Source organism: Passer domesticus, chromosome 22 (assembly GCF_036417665.1).
Source record: "Passer domesticus isolate bPasDom1 chromosome 22, bPasDom1.hap1, whole genome shotgun sequence".
In the NCBI taxonomy this organism is placed as follows: Eukaryota; Metazoa; Chordata; class Aves; order Passeriformes; family Passeridae; genus Passer; species Passer domesticus.
In genome coordinates this window covers 2,575,031-2,591,466 of record NC_087495.1, presented here as the reverse complement: position 1 = coordinate 2,591,466, position 16,436 = coordinate 2,575,031, and the positions used below count along the sequence as shown (strand labels likewise).

Below are 16,436 nucleotides of genomic sequence, written 5' to 3'. Positions count from 1 at the left end.
CCAGAGCTGGTGGCTGTGGTGGTGACACAGCCATGGCGCAGTGTCCCCAAGCACTGATGCTGGTAGCAGTGTGTCCCAAAAGCTGATAAGCACAGTGGTGAGGTGTCCCCAGAGCTGGTGGCCACGGAGGTGACACATCCTTGGTACCCACTGTGCCATGTCCCTGAGGCTGGTGGCTACATAAGTGACCCCAGAGCTGTGGACTCGATGAGGTGTCCCTAGAGGTGGTGACAGGTTCCTGGAGGGTCCCCAGGTGGCCAGAGGGTCCCCAAGTCTCTCCAGAGTTTGTGGCCATGGTGAGGTGTCCCATGTCCCCAGCAGTGGTGGCCAGACTGTCCCCAGAGCTGGTGTCCCCAGCAGTGGGTCACCCACACTCCTCTCCCTGGGGACACTTGGGGACACTGCTCCTGCTGAGGTGACCCACAGCTTCACCTCCCCTCCTGCAGCCCCACAGGGACCAGGCCCCCCTGTGTCCCCAGATGTCCCCACAGGGGAGTGCCCTCCCCCCATCTTTCCCCTCCCCCCCAGTCACAACCCCCCAGTTTCATTAATTCCTGTTCTGGTCTTTTTTTTGTTCTCTTTTATTCTCTTTTTTTGGAAAGGGGCTGGGCTGGGGGTTCATTCCTTTTCCACACTGTGAGGCCGTGGCCTGCCCAGCTTCTCCAGGAACCACAATGCAGGAGGGGGTGGCGACAACAGGGAGAGGGGCAACTTTTTGTCCATTTTCTCCTCTTTTTTCTTTTTTTTTTTTTTTTCCCTTTTTTAATAAGGTACCAACTAGCTCTAGGGAGGCCTGGCCTGGCTGGGCAGCGAGGAAAATAAAAAAGCCCCAAAATTTGGGGGAAGGGGAGAAAAAAGGGGGGGCTAAGTGTATAAGAGGCATATTTACACAGTATTAACATGCTGACAAAAAAGGTTACAATATTGATATCATACAACATTGAGGGGAGAAATAATGGGGGGTAAAAAATAAGGGGACAGGCGGTAAAAATAATAGGGAGGGTAAAAAATAACAGAAGGGTTAAAAATTAATAAAAGGTAAATAAAACACCCTGAACAAAAAACAACAAAAAACCCCAAAGAAACGCTGAGTTAAGGCTTAAAAAGTGTATAAAAAATAACACAGTTAATATCCAAAATGAACCAAAAAGTACAGAATATAGATGAGTTTGGGGGGAGTGCCCCCCGGCTCTATACAGGGGGTATGTACAGGCAGGCACAAGGCAAAGCAGGGGGACCCCCGAGCCCCCCAAAACTGGGGCTGCGGAATGGGGGGGCCGTCACCGGGGGGACGCAGCTCTGCCCGCGGCTTCGCCCTCGAAAGGGACCCCAAAAGAACACAAAAAACCCCCAAAATGGTTAAAAATCAACCCCAAATGGAGGCGCTTGGGCCCAGAGTCTGTGGGGGGGGTGGGGGTGGTGGGACTTTCCCCCCCCCAGCTGCTTTTTGCTCCATCCACGGTTCGTTTTTGGGGTGAATTTCTGGTCTTTAGCAGCACCAAGTTCTTGGCCAATAAATATATATATATATATTTGTATCCAAAAATGGGGGGTGGGGCCTGGCAGGGGGGACGCCCCCAAGCCCACTGCCCCCCCCAAAGAAACCAAACCGCAGAGATTCAAAGTGCTCTGAAACCGTCTTTGGATGTCACCAAACCTGCGGGAGCCGGGCAGGAGCACGGCCCGGGCGCGGCCCGCGGCGCTGGGGGTCTCGTCCTCCTCCTCTTCCTCCTCCTCTTCCTCCTCTCCCTCCTTCTCCTCTTCCTCCTCCTGGTGCTGGGGGGGTCCTGTCCCCTCCCTGCTTAGATGAGGGAGATCCGCACGGGAATGCCGGGTGACTCCGTCCGCTGCGGCGAGTGCTGGCTGACCAGGTGCTCCACCACCGTGTGTTTGGACATGTGCTTCATCAGATAGGTCTCCTGCGGGGGGCACAGGGGTGAGCGGGGGGCTGGGGGCTGCGGGCAGCGTTGGGGGCAGCCCCCCTGCTCACCGAGGTGTAGGCACGGCCGCACATGCTGCAGCAGTAGGCCTTGGCGTGCTTGATGGCGTGCGCAGACAGGTGGATCTGCAGCGAGGCCGAGTCCGTGTACGCCCGGTAGCAGTTGGGGCACTTGTAGGGCTTGTCCTTGTTGTGCTGGCGCTGGTGGGACTGAGGGGACACAGAGAGTCAGGGGGGACCACGGCGACCCCGTGGCCCCTGGCCCGGGTCCCCCCACACTGACCTGGAGGTTGGAGAGCTGGGTGAAGGCCTTCTCGCAGCCGGGGTGAGGGCACTTGTAGGGTCTGTCGCCGGTGTGGATTCTGGGGACACACACATTGTCATTGTCACCTCCCCTCCCACCACCAGGGACAGCGCCAGTCCCATCCATGGGGTCACAGTGGGCACAGCAACATCTGTGCCCCAGGAGGTGACAGGGGAGAAGGGGGAGACATGGGGCTGGGAGATGGGGATTGGGAGAGGATGGAAGTGCTGGAAACTGATGAGCGTGGAGGAGATGGACTGACATGCAGGGACAGATGACATGGTGGGGACAGCTGAAGGTGGTGGGCATGGTGAGGATGAAGAACGTGGTGGGAAAAAGCACAGTGGAGATGGCTGAGCATGGTGGGGGCAATAAAGGTAATGAAGATGATGAGCATGGTGGAGATGGTGAACGTGGTTGGAAAGAAGGTAGTGGAGACAATGGAGGTAACAGAGACTATGAAGGTGGTGGAGATGTTGAGCACAGTGGGGATGATGAAGGCTGTGGAGTCAGACTGGCATGGTGGGGATGATGAAGGTAGTGGAGATGATGAGCATGGAGGAGGCCATGGAAGTGCTGAAAATGGTGAGTGTGGTGGGGATGATAAAGGCAATGGGGACAGCCAGGGTGGGGGGAATCAATGAGTACAGTGAGAGTGCTGAGTGTGGCTGGAGATGATGGGGGATGACGAAGAAGGAGATGATGGCAGTAGGACCAACAAGCAGAGCAGGGCCACAAAGGACGTCAGGAGAGATTGGTGGGTGTGGGATGCCCCTCCCTGGCCAGCAGGAACAAGTGTCCCCAGCCCCTGGGCGGGCCCTCACCGGGTGTGCTGCTGGAGGTGGGAGAGCTGGCGGAAGGACTTCTCACAGTAGGAGCAGTGGTAGGGTTTGACGCCCAGGTGGATGCGCAGGTGCTGGGCCAGGTAGGAGGCATTGGCGAAGGACTTGGAGCAGTGGGGGCACTTGTGGGGCTTGGCCTCTGTGTGCGACTTGGAGTGGATCTGCATCTCCGACTTGGTGAAGAACGTCAAGGGGCAGACCTTACACCTGGAGGGTGTGGGGGAGAACCCCGCAGGGACCGGGCTGGGGTGGGGGGGCTCCCCGCCATCGCCCCCGGCCCCCACAGCGGGCAGGGGTGTGCCTACCTGTATGTCTTCCCCTCTTTGGCCGTCTCCCCCGAGGCCAGGATGGGGTAGGGCACCACCAGCACCGGCGGTCCCGAAGGGTTTTCCGCCTTGATCTTCTTGCGGCCCCGCTCGGCCTTGGGCGCTCCCAGCAAGCCGTGGCCCTGGATTGTCTTGATGGAGTCGAGGAGGGGGGGGCTGGTGATTCCTGAGATTAGGGTGGGCGAGGAGGCGATGAGGCGGCTCTGACTGGTGGAGGTGGGGGTCGAGGGGGTGGTGGTCCCTGTTCCCGGGCTGGATTCCGAGGTGCTGACGGCCGGTGCACGGGACGCCAGCCCCAACCCTAGTGGGCAAGGTGACAGTGTTAGTTTTGAGGGGACCCACACTCCCCTCTGTCCCCCAGAGCGGCGGGACCAGCGGCAGTACCTGTGACAGTGCTGGTGGCCGGCCGGGCGTGCAGGGCCACGTCAGGCTGGGGCACGGCCTGGGGGTGCAGGCCTGGCACCTGCTGCAGCTTTGGCAGGGACATGATGGACTGGCTGCTCTCAGCAGGTGAGGGGGGCACCAGAAGGGGCTGCTGCGAGGCCACCGAGGTGGGAGGCAGGTGTGGGGGGCGGATCTTCTCCGCCATCAACTGCTCCTTGATTTTGTTGATCAGGACCAGGTTGTCCAGCTGAGGGGGGAGAAGGCAGACAGGTGGGTGAGGGCAGAGGAACTGGAATCCTTGGCACTCCCAGCCTCCCCCTCAGTGCTCTCCACATCCTCCCTCCTCCCAGAATCCCAGTGCAGGGGTCCTACCTGGCTGGGCATGGTGGGAGGGGGCGGCCAGAAGTAGGGGTTGTTGAAGCGAGGCTCCGCCATCCTGGGGAGAGAGGGGGCAGTTATGGGACATCACTGGCTGCCACATGGTCCCCCCACTTCCACCTTGAACCCCCCAAAACAAACCATCACCCCCCCAAGAAGCAAGACCCAGACTCTGAGCAAAGGCAGGGAGCTGGCATGGGGGGCAGAAGTGGGGAACCCCCTGAGCACCTTCCCAGATGAAAACTCCAGTAGGATCAGGCAGACACCAAGCACCTGCCTGATCCAAGACCACAAAACACTGGTGAGTGCACTAGGACACCGTTCGGAAAAGGAGGAAGCTGAAATTTGGGGGAAACCCCCAAGTCTTCCAAGCTCTGGAAGTATTTCTCCCATCCAGGAAGGGATTAGAGGTGGATGGGATGCTGCCACGGGAGAGGGCGAGCACAGCAGCACACTGAACCCAACAGCAGTCCCAGCTGAATCCCCTAAAATACACCTCCAAAGCCAATGAAGTGCCTGTGACACCCAGGAGCAGCTCAACAGGAACACCAGGAACCAGCAGGGCTGGGAGATACACGGAGACACTTGAAGGTGTTGGGAAAATTCATTCTAAATCCATCTTTGGGTAATGGGAAATGGCTGGAAGGGGGCAGCAGGAGGATGATCCTGGCAGAGCAGCCCAGCATCACCAGACATCACCACTCCAGCAAGTCCCACTACAGGGACACAAGGGGAAGCATCTACAGATTCCTGATGGGATGTATGGGAGAGGGTCCCCCAGGAGCTCAGGCTCCAAAACAAACCAGGCCATGGCAAGGATTCCAGGAGAAACTAGAGCGATGCCTCCAACAAAATGCATCCCCAGAAGCTTTGAGGGTGGCAGGATTTGGGGATGATGAGCTTTCCTCCTCTTCCTCCTCCCACTTGCTGCCCCAGGTTTCAAACACACTCTGAAATTTCTGAGGTTCCCATAGGCAGCTGGGCAGCACCCAGAGAAAGGGAATCCTGGTCCCACCAGAATGTAACTTCCCAGCAGCTACCCCAGGCTGAAGAAGCTGTGGGATGGACCATGCTCATCTTGGGAGGAAACCAAGGCAGGGAGGAAGAACCACCTGCCCTTGAGCTGTGCAGCAGCCTGGCACAGGACAAGGTGTGTTCCAGGATATCAAGGAATGGGAGCAGATTCTCACGGCAGACCTCAGTGCCACAGACTGTCCCAGACACCACCCAGGCATCGGCTCTGGGAATTCCCCTTCCCAGTCTTGAACCACTCCAGGTCACCTCCCAGCTGCTCAAACACCAAATTTTAGGGTTTTTAGCAGATCCCAGTGGCACAGGGGGAGGCAAAGTCCCGCTCCCTGCCACAGAACAGGAATTCACTGGGGATGTTCAGTGCACCTTCCATGCACGGACGCAGCTGCTGCCAGCTCCTTTGTGTAATTACATATGCACCCACAGGCCGCCCACAGCGAGCTTTTACCCACTGGCTACGTGTGTGTGTGTGTATATATACACACATAGGTAAGATCTCTTGGGATAATGGGCACGGGATGAGGGATGCCAGTGCCAGCATGAGGGGCTGGACACCAGGAACCAGGGACAAAAGCAGAGCTGGCAGCAGGGAATCCCTTGTATGGAGACAGGCAGGGAGCAGGAGCTCAGGCACGAGGGCTCTGAGCCCCCTAGGCATGACCAGGCACCCCGGCGCCAATCCCCCACCCCAGAGCAGCCGTGGGAAAACAGGAAACTGGAGCTATGATTAGAAAAGGGTTTTTTGGAGCAGATCCCCCATCTCAGCAGGTGCCCCGTGACCTGTGTCCTTCCCATCCGTCCATCTGTCCATCGTTCTCCCTGTCCCGACAGCGTGCCGGGCTCCAGCAGAGCCGGCAGCAGCACCCAGACAGATCAAAGCCACCAGCGTGGCCCCCAAACCACCACCAGCACACAGCACCAACCCTACACCACTGCCAGGATCCTTCCTGCAAAGCTGGAGCAGGCTGGAAAGGCACAAAGGGTATTTTGGGGAGAAAAGCGCAAATACCACGTGTTTCCCCACCCCCACCTGAGGAGGGCTTACTAAAGAAATGAGAAATTATTTGCAAAACCACCGCACTCGGAGCTGGATGAACAAGAGGGAAGAAATGGTCGGCGTTGCCAAAATAATTATAAAAATCCCTGTTCCTGTCCCGATTTAATGTTACAAATTGTGCAGTGTTTCGTCGGGAGCGGCGTCCCCTTCTCTGGGGCTGGGAAACGGAGTGGGAGGGGGAAGAAGGCAGATGGAAAAAAAAGTGTATATATAAAAACTCCCTTTTTCTCTATTCTCAGCTAACTATGAAAAATGGAAGCTGACATGCAGCAAAGGTGGAAAAAAAAGAAAATCCATTAAAATGGAAATTATGAAGGGTAGGGAATGCTGCGGCACGTCTCCCCCCGGCTCTGCAGGGCACAGGGGGGTGGTAGGGCTCTCTGTGCCCCTCCAGGTTTTTGGCTGGGCAAGGGGTAACATCTCTTGGGTAACATCTCCAGTGGCGTGGGGTCCTGTGGTCCAAACCATGGTGGGAAGAGCCCCTGACATCCTCCACAGGCACCAGATTTGGCTGCTGAGGGGTTGTCGAGGTTATCCCCAGGGACAAGGTGGGTGCCCAAAGCATGGTGGAGACCCAAGCAGCCCAGCCAGAGGAGAGGGATGTGGGAAGAGCAAGCAGGAAGATGCGCAGAGCCCCAAAACCACGGGCTGAAACCCAAACTCCCCAGAACAGCACAGTACCCGGCATCACCGCTCAGCCGGGCCAAGGGGGGAAGCAGCAGCACCCTAAAAAGAGCCCAAAAGCCTCCTGGCCTCCGCACCCACGGGGAGGGAAGAGCGGGAGAAGCTGGCAAGCCAGGGCTGGGGGTGGCGAGGGGAGAGCGGGGGCGGTGGCAGCGAGGGGGCGGCGGTGCCGGGGCCGTCGGGGTCGGCGGTGGTTGGTACTCACAGGGTGGCCTCTGGAGCCAGGTGGGCGCAGCTGCCTGGGGAGACGTGTCGCTGAGGCTCCAGATTGATGGGAGGTAGATGATGGCACGGGTGGGCACGAGCTCACTAGAGCCTTCCAACTTCCTACCCAACTGCCGCTAAGTCAAGCTACAGTTCTCTAGGGAACGCCTCTACCTTGGCAGCCCTCTCTGTCTCGCCTTCGCTGAAATAAAAAGAAACAAGAGATTTCTTTTCACGCCACCGCCGAGAGAAAAGGGGCAGCTCCCAGGGACCGGTGAGCGACCACCAACCTGGTACAGGCTGAAAGTGGGGGGTCTGGGAGGTGAGGGGAGGGATGTGGGGTGATCAGAGCAGCCCTCGGTAGCTAAACATGTCCTCAACCAAGCAAGACACCGAGTTTGGTGTCCCTGAGTATCCCAGCAAGAGCACCAGGGCACAGGTCCCACCCCCCATGCCAAGCGGCGAGTGCAGGAAAGCCGGCGGCGGCCAGAGACGGCGCACAGGGGAGAACCGAGCCGGGGCATGGATGGATGGATGGATGGATGGATGGATGGATGGATGGATGGATGGATGGATGGATGGATGGATGGATGGACCCTGCACGCTCCCACCCAAATCCCAGCACGTCCTTCCCAACACAGGCCAGACCAGAAATGGTCCCTGGGCAGGGAACCCAGCTCTGCCTTCCACCATGCCTCAGCTTCCCCCCAAAAACATAAGGCCATGGCCCCTGTCCCCTCTTAAGAACAAGTTTCCCTGGGGTTCACCTGGAGCAGGAGGAGTTTTGGAGGGAAAGCAAGTGCCCATCCACAAAACCTGCGTCCCAAAGCCACCAGGGTAGGAATCAGCATCTAGCACCATCCTCAGGGAACGCACATCCCTCCCTGCCCAGACTGCCCTCACCCAGGGAGGATTCACCCCAAGGCGAAGGGGGCAGAAGGCAGGCATGGCTGCGGAGCAGCAACGCCGGGCGAGCCCCCTGTGGCTCGGGGAGGGGGTGGCCTGCACGCCACAAGAATTCACCCAAGATGGAACCAATTAAACCCCCGGCTTCCGCCCCCCGAAGGGCCCTGGGCTGGGGCTTCTCCTTCTGCATTTCCAGCAAAACCAACCCAGAAGGAGCCCCAGCCGGGACCGAGGGTCCCTGTGCAGGAAAAGGGTGCACGGGGCAGGGTGAGGAACCAAGCACCACTGGCAAGCAGGAGAGGAGGCAAAGCCACGCTGGAGACCCCCACACGGTGCCCAACTCAGGGCTGGAGGAGGGGGGACCAGGGTGGCAACACTCCCAAAAGATGGGGGCCAAGGCAGTGTGACCCCAAATCCACAGTCTGGGTCCAGTGACCCAGCAGAGGGAACACGGGGACAGCCGGCAGGGAGACCCAGAGCCCATGGGGTGACACACCAGACACAGGGCACACATGCCCCACAAAACACAGCACTGCCCAGCCTGAGGGGGTCCTGCTCCCCCAGACCTCAAACGCACCCACCCCCCCAGCAAAAGAGACCAGCCAGGCACCCCACAAGGCAAAGCCAGCACCGCAAATCAGCCCGGGGCAAATGCCCACCCCCAGCAGCACAGGGGGGTCACTCCTGGGTGACAGCACGCAGGGAAACCGAGGCACAGGCAGGGGATCACCCCGCGGAGGGAGTGAGAGCACCCAATCCAACATGCACTTGTCCTGACATCGCGCCCAATGACCAAAAATCCACATTTTTAAGGGAAAAAGCAGAAGGTGGGGGGGTTGAGGGTGAACATTATTATTTTATGCATATAAAGGCACATTACTTAAAAGGGAAATATCAAGAGGTCACACATACGCCAAGAGTGGGGTCCCCCCCCTGCAGAGGGGGTAGGCAAGGAGCCCCTCACACCCCCAAAACACCCCCAAAAAACACCATGCCCCCGCTTACACAGAAATATATATACACACATATAATACCTGGATTCTGGTGTGCATATATATATTATTCCCATAAGCACACACATAATCACATGCATGCACACCGTTGCATTAGATGCTATTTTAAGCCATAAATGTATAAAAGCAGGGGTTTTTTTCTCCTCCTCCCTGTGATCCCCTCGATCCAGCCATCATGCCCACCTCTGCGAGTACTGGCGTTGCTTCCCCTTATCCGCGTCCATCTCCAGCTCTAGCTGAGACCGGGTGCTGCACGTGGGGCGTTTTTCTACGGGGGGACAAGGAGGAGGACAACTTCACACACCCCGAACCCCCCGCCAGCCCCCGGCGCGCGAGATCCCACAGCGGAGGAACAAAAGCGAAGCGGCTCCGACCTACCCGACCCGTGGGAACGTGGGGTTTTGCCTGAAAATAGAGAGAAAACAACAAAACAAAACAAAAAAAAAAGGAAAATAAAAACAGAAAACAAAACAAAAAAAAATAAAAAAAAAAAGAGTGGGTTTTTTTTTATAGCCCCGCTCACCCCCAAGCTGTTGGGAAAGCTGAGGGATGGGGAGCTGGCTGGAAAACTGGGGGTGAAATCCATCCCCTCGCCCTGGACCCTCCGCCTCTCGGCAAATCGCACGCCGTGAGGGACTTAAAAAAACTTTTTTACCTCTCTGCTAAAATATCACTTTAAAATCTCAAAGGCCTCGGGCTCGAAGCCGCTTTCACCTGCTCCATCCTCCCCAGGTTAAAAAACCCGGCTGCTATCCGAAGGACCGCAGGCTTGGGGGGGAAAAATAACCCAACAAGGAGCATCCTCCAACCTTGAAGGGAGAAAAAGAAATCAAAATCATCAAATTCATCATGCCTGGGTTCAAATCCATCACTGTGGCCACGCCAGCTCTAAGCTCCCCCCCCCAGGCCCCCCGACGTGGCCGGGAGATTATGGATGTATAAATAGTATATGGCTAAATATATGTTGGAGAGGGACAGACAGACCTCTGGGACACAGCCACAGAAATTTGGGTCCCTCGCTAAAGCTGCCGCATTCCTGCCAAAAACGCCATGAAAAAAATATCTCCCCCCTCCATTAGACCTTCCAGCCAGCGAGACCACTTTTCTAGACAAAACCAGTTAATGCAGAAAACAGCGAAGAAAAGGAGGAAAAGAGGAAGGAGAAAAGGAATTAAAATGGTGAAAATTATAATAATGGTGATTATGATGATGGTAATGATAATATTCAGCCCCTGCGCTGCTTCTGCCACCTCCTGTAAGCAAAAAAAGTCAGAAAAAAACCAAGAATGCATTAAAAAAGCAAACCCTCCCCCCCCAAAACATGCAACATCCAGAAAAATAGGTACGTTCGGCTGCAATTAACTTTTCCATTAGACCATCCAGAGGGAAAGAAAAAGGGAAAATCCTGGTAAATGGGTATTTTCCTCGATGTCCCCCCCCCTTTTCCCCCCTTTTTTCTCTCTCTTTTCCTCCTTCTTCTTCCTGCTTGGAGGGGGGGTGGTGGAATAATGATGACAATAATGAAAAAAAGAGGTGGAAAAAGGCGAAGTTTGGTTAAGTGAAGTTGAAATCCTCAACCTGGGAGGGGATTTGCGGGGGGGGGGGGGGTTTGCCAGACAAAAAGGCCGGGGGATGGGGGTGGAAGGGGGGGTTTGGGGAAGGGGGGGTGGCCCGGCTGGGTGCTCCCCCCACCCCCCCTCCATCCGCCGCCTCTCCCACATTCTCAGACGTTTTTATTAAAATTCGCAGACAAAAGGCAAACAAAAATGGCAGCCCCGGCTTATTTTTAAAACGCTAGGACGGGGACGCCATGTTCTGCAGGGCTGAGGGGAGGGGGAAGGGGGTGAGGGGGAAAAAAGGAGGGAAATTTTTAAAAAATATTGATTTAGATGAAAAATGAATAAAAAGCAGCGCGGGGAGGGGGGGGGGGAAGGGGGGAGTGTGTAAAGGTCCCCCTTTTCCCGCTCGCCCCCGGGGTGAGGGGGGTTTCGGGGGGCTTTGAGGTGTTCTGGAGAGGGAACGGGGGGGTGGAAAGGGAGGGATGAGGGATATAAAAAAAAAAAAAAAAAATAAAGCGAGGGGGGGAAGGTAAAAAAAAAAAGACACTTCCTATACCGACAGCCATGGTGCCCCGCCGTCCCGCCGGCTCCGCCGCACGGAGGAAGATGGAGCCCCGCGCCGCCCCCCCGCCGCCGCCCCCGCCTCCGGCCCGCCCGGCCCCGCCGCCGCCACCGCCCGCCCAGGGACGGGCTGGGCTGAGCTGGGCTGGGGCACCCCGGCCCGAGGGGCTCCCCGGGGCCCGCAGCCCCCCGAAAGCGCCGCAGCCCCAGGAGAGCTCCGCGGAGCTGCGCAGCCCCGGGAGGGGTCCCCGGTGTCCGCAGCCCCGCAAGCCCGCTTGGCTCCCCAGAGCTCGTCCGCTCCCCAGACCCCCTCAGCTCCCCGCAGCCCCGGCAGGGCTCCCCAGAGCTCCGCAGCCCCTGATTCCCTCAGGCCCGGGAGGGCGCCTCAGTGTCCACAGCCCCCCGAGCCGCCTCAGCCCTATCGGGGCTCCCCGGTTCCCTCAGCCCCCGAGCCGCCTCAGCCCTATCGGGGCTCCCCGGTTCCCTCAGCCCCCCGAGCCGCCTCAGCCCTATCGGGGCTCCCCGGTTCCCTCAGCCCCCCGAGCCGCCTCAGCCCTATCGGGGTTCCATGTTTCCCTCAGCCCCCTGAGCCGCCCCAGCCTTATCGGGGCTCCCCGGTTCCCTCAGCCTCCCAAACCTCCTCAGCCCGCCAGTCCCCTCAGCCCCGGCAGGGCTCCCCAGAGCTCCGCAGCCCCTGATTCCCTCAGGCCCGGGAGGGCGCCTCAGTGTCCCCCAAACCGCCTCAGCCCTATCGGGGCTCCCCGGTTCCCTCAGCCCCCCAAAACCACCTCAGCCCGCCAGTCCCCTCAGCCCCGGCAGGGCTCCCCAGAGCTCCGCAGGCCCCCGAGCCCCCTCAGCCCTGTCAGGGCTCCCTGGTTCCCTCAGGCCCCCGAATCTCCTCAGCGCTCTGGTTCCCTCAGCTGCCTCAGGTCTCCTCACCCCCCAGATCCCCTCGGTTCTCAGTCCGCCCCACTCCCGCAGCATCACCAGCCCACCCAAATTTCTGCAACCCTCAAATCTCCTCAGCCCACTCAAATCTCAGCCCACTTCGTTCACCTCAGTACCCCCAGCATCTCCACAGACACCCGTTTTCCCTCAGCCCACCCAAAGTTCCTCAATGCCCTGGATCTCCTCAGTTCTCCTCTGACCCTGCCAAGTCTCAGATCCCTCAAATCTCAACTGCATGCTTCCCTCACTGCCTCCAGGACTTCCCAGTGTCCTCACCTCCCCAAATATCCTCAGAATCCCCCAAAATCTCCTCAGCCCCCAAATCCTCTTAGCCCACCCAAAGATCCTCAAATGCCCAGATCCCCCTAGACCTTCAGTTTCACTCAGACCCCCCAAATCTCAGACATCCCCAGATCTCCTCAGACCCCCAGTTGCACTCAGATCCCCCCAAATCTCCTCAGATCCGCCAGATCCCTTCAGTTCCTTCCATTCTCCTCAGCCTCCTCCAGTTCCCCCAAATCTCCTCACGCCCCCAGTTTCCTCAGCACCTCCAGGATTCCTCAATATCGCCACCTCCCCATATCTCCTCAGACCACCCCAAAATTTCCTCAGGCCCCACAAATCTCCTCAGTCTCCTCAAAATCTCCTCAGACCCCTCAAAATCTCCTCAGACCCCCAGTTCCCCCAACTTCCTCCAGGTCTCCTCCTCTCCCCTAAAACTCTTCCACCCGATTCCCCTCAGCCCCTCCAAAAGCTCCTCATGCTCCCAATTCCTCCCAGCCCCACCAAGCTGTCACCCCTCCATTTCTCCTCAGCCCATGCAAAGCTCCTCAGCACTCTTGATTCTCTTCAGCCCCCTTGGTTTTCCTCAGCCCCCCTCAGTTCTCCTCAATCCCCCTGAACTCCCTTAGCCCCCCAAATCTCCTCAGCCCCCACCAGGTCCTAGCCTTTCCCAGTTCCCCTAACACCCACCCCCTAGTTCCTCTATCCCCCCCAGTTCCCCCCTGGTGCCCCTCAGCCCCTCTCCCTGAGGATTTCCCCCATTTCCCAGGGGGTCTCCAGCTCCTCTGTGGGTCACTTGCAGCCCCCCAAATCCACAGACACTGCATACAGGGGAAGGAAGAGCAGGGCAAATCCCGTCCATTCCTCTTCTCCTAGGTCCAGGGGATTTACCCTGGAGCTTCTGAGTTTTCACTTTAAAAATAACTTAAAAAAAAAAAAAAAAAAAAAAAAAAAACAACAACAAAAAAAAAAAATTAAGGCTCTTTTTCATGTTTTCCCAAAATGTTCTGTCGCAGAGGAGGACGGAGAGGAGAGGGGTGTCCTGAAAGGAAATGGTGCCTCCGAGAGAGGTGGGAAATGGGAAAGGATGAGGGATGGGATGGGATGGGATGGGATGGGATGGGATGGGATGGGATGGGATGGGATGGGATCCCAAGAGGTCTCCACCACAGAGAGGACACCACTTTGCAGCTGCCTGGGGTGTCAGAAGCCCCTGGAACAGGTTCTGGCCATGGCAATGGAGCTGGGACAGAGGAACCATCCCTGTGGGACCTCTGGGCATGTCCCTGTCCCTCCCCACATTCCCCCTGCTCCATCAGCCCTCCAGCTGGGATCCCCCATCACCCAGCACTTCCCCATCCTGGAAGGTCCCCAGATCCATTAATTATCCATGACTCAACCGAGAACCTGAGCCAGCAGCTCCAAAACTCCCTTTTTATCTGATTTTCAGACATTGACACCCAGAAATTGCCACCCAGCATTGGTGTCACCCAAAAATGGAACACTGGGAGAGCCTGGATTCCCCCAGAGCTTCCCTAATGTCCGAGTTTGCCCTCGCTGGGTTTATTTCCATCAGGGCTTTCACTTCTGCTGTGGGATTTTTTTTTTCCCTGTGATTAAGAAACTGGTGGTTTTAGACCTCGGCACCAATTTAGGCAATTTCTGATTTTTTTGCAGGAGGAGTGGAGTTATCCAATCCCAAGGCTGCATTGGGAGGAGACGGTGTGGGTCACTGCTGAGTTTGTGGGATCCACCAAGGATTGGTGAACATCTCCTGGGATTGTCCTTGTTGGGGCTGGCTGGGATAAGTGACAATCCGGGATTGTGTGGGAAAGGGGCCCCTTTCCTGGGAAGGTGGTTGGTATGCAGGGGAAAAAAAAAACAAAAAAAAAAAAAAAACAACAAAACCCATGCCCAGCTCCATCCCAGGCTGGAAAATGAAGGAAATTAGTGCTTGCCTGCTGAAAAAAATGCGATTCCAAGGCTGGTTTTGCTCCCAGGATAGATCCAACCGCGATTAAAAGGAACGGAAGGCGGGAGTGGAAGGAAATCATGCTGGAATCACCACCACAGGGTTTTGGCAAAGCCACGGGGCTGTTAGACCTGCGCAGAGCAGCGTCCCCTTCCCATCCCACCAGCGCCAGATCCGCCCGGGACCTGCAGCTGACTCAGCAGAGGAAAGGAGATTTTTATGGGTGGCAAACTGGGATTTTCTGGTGAGAAATGTGGTCCCTGAGTGGTGACACTGGGATCCCCTTGGACTTTTCCAGTGTTCCCAAAGCCTGTGCCCCGGATCATGGCACACCGGAAAGGGAATTCTTTGGGAAACACCTTCATCCCACCCACCTACTTGTTTCCTTTCCCAAAAATCCCTTGTTTTACATAAAAACATGGTTGAAAGCACCTACCAGAGTGGGCTCCCCTGGGATGGGTGGGCTCACCAAGCATTGGGGATGCCAGTATTCCCAGTGCCAGCTATCCAGATATGGGAAAATGCTCATTCCAGGCTTCTTGGCATTAGCAACCCCAAAAAGTAGGTTTTTCTCCCTGGATTGGCAGCAATGGAGAGTGTAAAGGGCGCTGTCTGATGCTTGTGTGAAGCAAACATGGAGGTTTTGGGCTGGAAAAAAAAATCCCCTGAGGTGCCAGAATTTCCCATCTCCCTGCAAAGGGGAGAGCCCTTGGGCTCTAATTAGGTAACGAGTTAATTAGGATTAATTAGTTACTGTTTGCAAAGCACTGCGGAGATGAGAACTGTTGGTGTGGGGTGGCTTCCTGCTTCCTCTACAGAGGAGCACGGGCTCCTCCTTAGGAAGGGGGTCCATGAACAGAGTTGGGATTGAACCCAGTGGGATGGTGCACTCCGGGAGCAGGCGGGATGCTCCCGGCATTCCAGCAAGGATGTGTTTCCATGCCAGGGTGGAAACACACATGCCAAGAGCCGAGCAGGCACGTCCCAGCGTGCCCATCCCGCCAGCGGCAAGGGGGAACATTCCAGCACCGCGGCTCCTCGGGGCCTCCCTCCCTTCCCGCCAGCATTCCCGGCACACGCAGCACACGTGGGGAGGAGCAGGTTTTCCCTGCCCGCCGGCTTTGCCGGATCACCCAGACTCTCGCCACATTGTGGAATCCTCCAGCCTGCTGGAACCGCAGCAGGGAAGGGCTGTGGATCCCATAAAAAGATTGGGAATCAAGGCACGGTGGAGCCCCCCCCGGCTCACACGGGGTTTACCAGGAGGTAACAAAGCCAATTTACTAATTAACTGGGATTAATTTCCCTGTTTGCCCAAACCACCCTGTGGTTTCCCTTCGTTGCCCAATGATCCGCCAGGATGAGTGTTGGCAGGGCTGGCTGAGTGCCACGTGCTCTGGTGGGATGATGCTCTCCATTGCCCCAAATTCCTGGAAATTTCAGCCTAATGCTTAGGATACAATTAAATAACCCATCAACTGCATGCGATGGGATCCCCTAGCCCTGAATCTGAATCTGGGGTGAAAAAAGGATTTTTCCTTCTTTCCGTGGTTATTTGATACCATTCCAGCTGTTCCTCAGTCCCCAGAGGGTCCCAGAGGGGAGACATGACCTGAATTCCTAAAGCAGGAAAACAAGCAGGAAAAAAAACAAGACCATGTGGGTTTGTTATATTTTTTTAGCTGTTTCCAAGCTTTTGGGGCCTAGCAGGAAGAGGAGCAGAGCGGATGGTTATTCCCTGGAAGGGGATGGGGATAACCGGGAGAAGGGGTGTACCTGTGTTTGGGGGGAGGAAAGGGGGTGCCAGCAGTGGGAGGGGGGTGATCCAGCGGTGAAAGCCAAGCAGAGTTTGTTCCTGTTGGCTCTTGGCCAGACAGTCACGCCTCTTCCCAAATATGCAGCTCAACTTTCCCTCAGGAACTGTGTTCCCTTCCCCGCTGCCCCCTCCATCCTCCAGCCCCCCTTACTGGGACCCCAGGGTTCCTCCTTTGTGTCTCGGGTCCCTCAAGGGGGGAGTGAAGGATCCCTGGGGATCCCAGGGGGTA

The 16,436-nt window shown here is 57.0% G+C and overlaps 2 protein-coding genes across 14 annotated transcripts; one reads left to right on the top strand and one right to left on the bottom strand.

The window, feature by feature from the left end:
* Window positions 1–563: 563 nt before the first annotated feature.
* Window positions 564–14,882, bottom strand: ZNF362 (zinc finger protein 362). 12 transcript variants are annotated; one of them, XM_064396899.1, is made up of 9 exons: window positions 11,185–11,217; window positions 9,448–9,474; window positions 9,253–9,337; window positions 7,152–7,352; window positions 4,168–4,231; window positions 3,796–4,042; window positions 3,391–3,712; window positions 3,068–3,292; window positions 564–2,301 (listed from the first exon to the last, which is right to left on the bottom strand). In XM_064396899.1, exons 5-9 carry the CDS (start codon window positions 4,228–4,230, stop codon window positions 1,803–1,805), a joined length of 1,356 nt encoding a protein of 451 aa, XP_064252969.1. In that variant the 5' UTR covers window position 4,231; window positions 7,152–7,352; window positions 9,253–9,337; window positions 9,448–9,474; window positions 11,185–11,217; the 3' UTR covers window positions 564–1,802. The 12 variants fall into 12 exon arrangements, with proteins under 12 accessions (XP_064252969.1, XP_064252966.1, XP_064252959.1 ...); XM_064396896.1 differs by lacking the exons at window positions 7,152–7,352; window positions 11,185–11,217 and having other exon boundaries at window positions 564–1,919; window positions 1,991–2,149; window positions 2,223–2,301; window positions 3,068–3,258; window positions 9,448–11,071; XM_064396889.1 differs by lacking the exons at window positions 7,152–7,352; window positions 11,185–11,217 and having other exon boundaries at window positions 564–1,919; window positions 1,991–2,149; window positions 2,223–2,301; window positions 9,448–11,055.
* On the top strand, window positions 11,217–14,877 carry LOC135285001 (uncharacterized). Of its 2 annotated transcripts, XM_064396900.1 has the most exons (4): window positions 11,217–12,118; window positions 13,436–13,489; window positions 14,097–14,182; window positions 14,420–14,877. In XM_064396900.1, exons 1-4 carry the CDS (start codon window positions 11,235–11,237, stop codon window positions 14,422–14,424), a joined length of 1,029 nt encoding a protein of 342 aa, XP_064252970.1. In that variant the 5' UTR covers window positions 11,217–11,234; the 3' UTR covers window positions 14,425–14,877. The 2 variants fall into 2 exon arrangements, 1 of the variants encoding a protein (XP_064252970.1); XR_010350041.1 differs by having other exon boundaries at window positions 11,217–13,489.
* Window positions 14,883–16,436: the final 1,554 nt, after the last annotated feature.

Excerpts from the sequence above, each read along its gene's own strand:
- ZNF362 (XM_064396888.1), bottom strand. The coding sequence starts at position 9,655 with ATGGATTTCACCCCCAGTTTTCCAGCCAGCTCCCCATCCCTCAGCTTT. Across the intron at positions 4,043-4,167 it reads CTCCCACCATGCCCAGCCAG|CTGGACAACCTGGTCCTGAT; the intron begins GTAGGACCCCTG and ends CTCCCCCCTCAG. Across the intron at positions 2,302-3,067 it reads CACCTCCAGCAGCACACCCG|AATCCACACCGGCGACAGAC; the intron begins GTGAGGGCCCGC and ends GTGTGTCCCCAG.
- LOC135285001 (XM_064396900.1), top strand. The coding sequence starts at position 11,235 with ATGGAGCCCCGCGCCGCCCCCCCGCCGCCGCCCCCGCCTCCGGCCCGC. Across the intron at positions 12,119-13,435 it reads GGTTCCCTCAGCTGCCTCAG|AGGAGGACGGAGAGGAGAGG; the intron begins GTCTCCTCACCC and ends GTTCTGTCGCAG. Across the intron at positions 13,490-14,096 it reads AAATGGTGCCTCCGAGAGAG|GAGGAGTGGAGTTATCCAAT; the intron begins GTGGGAAATGGG and ends ATTTTTTTGCAG.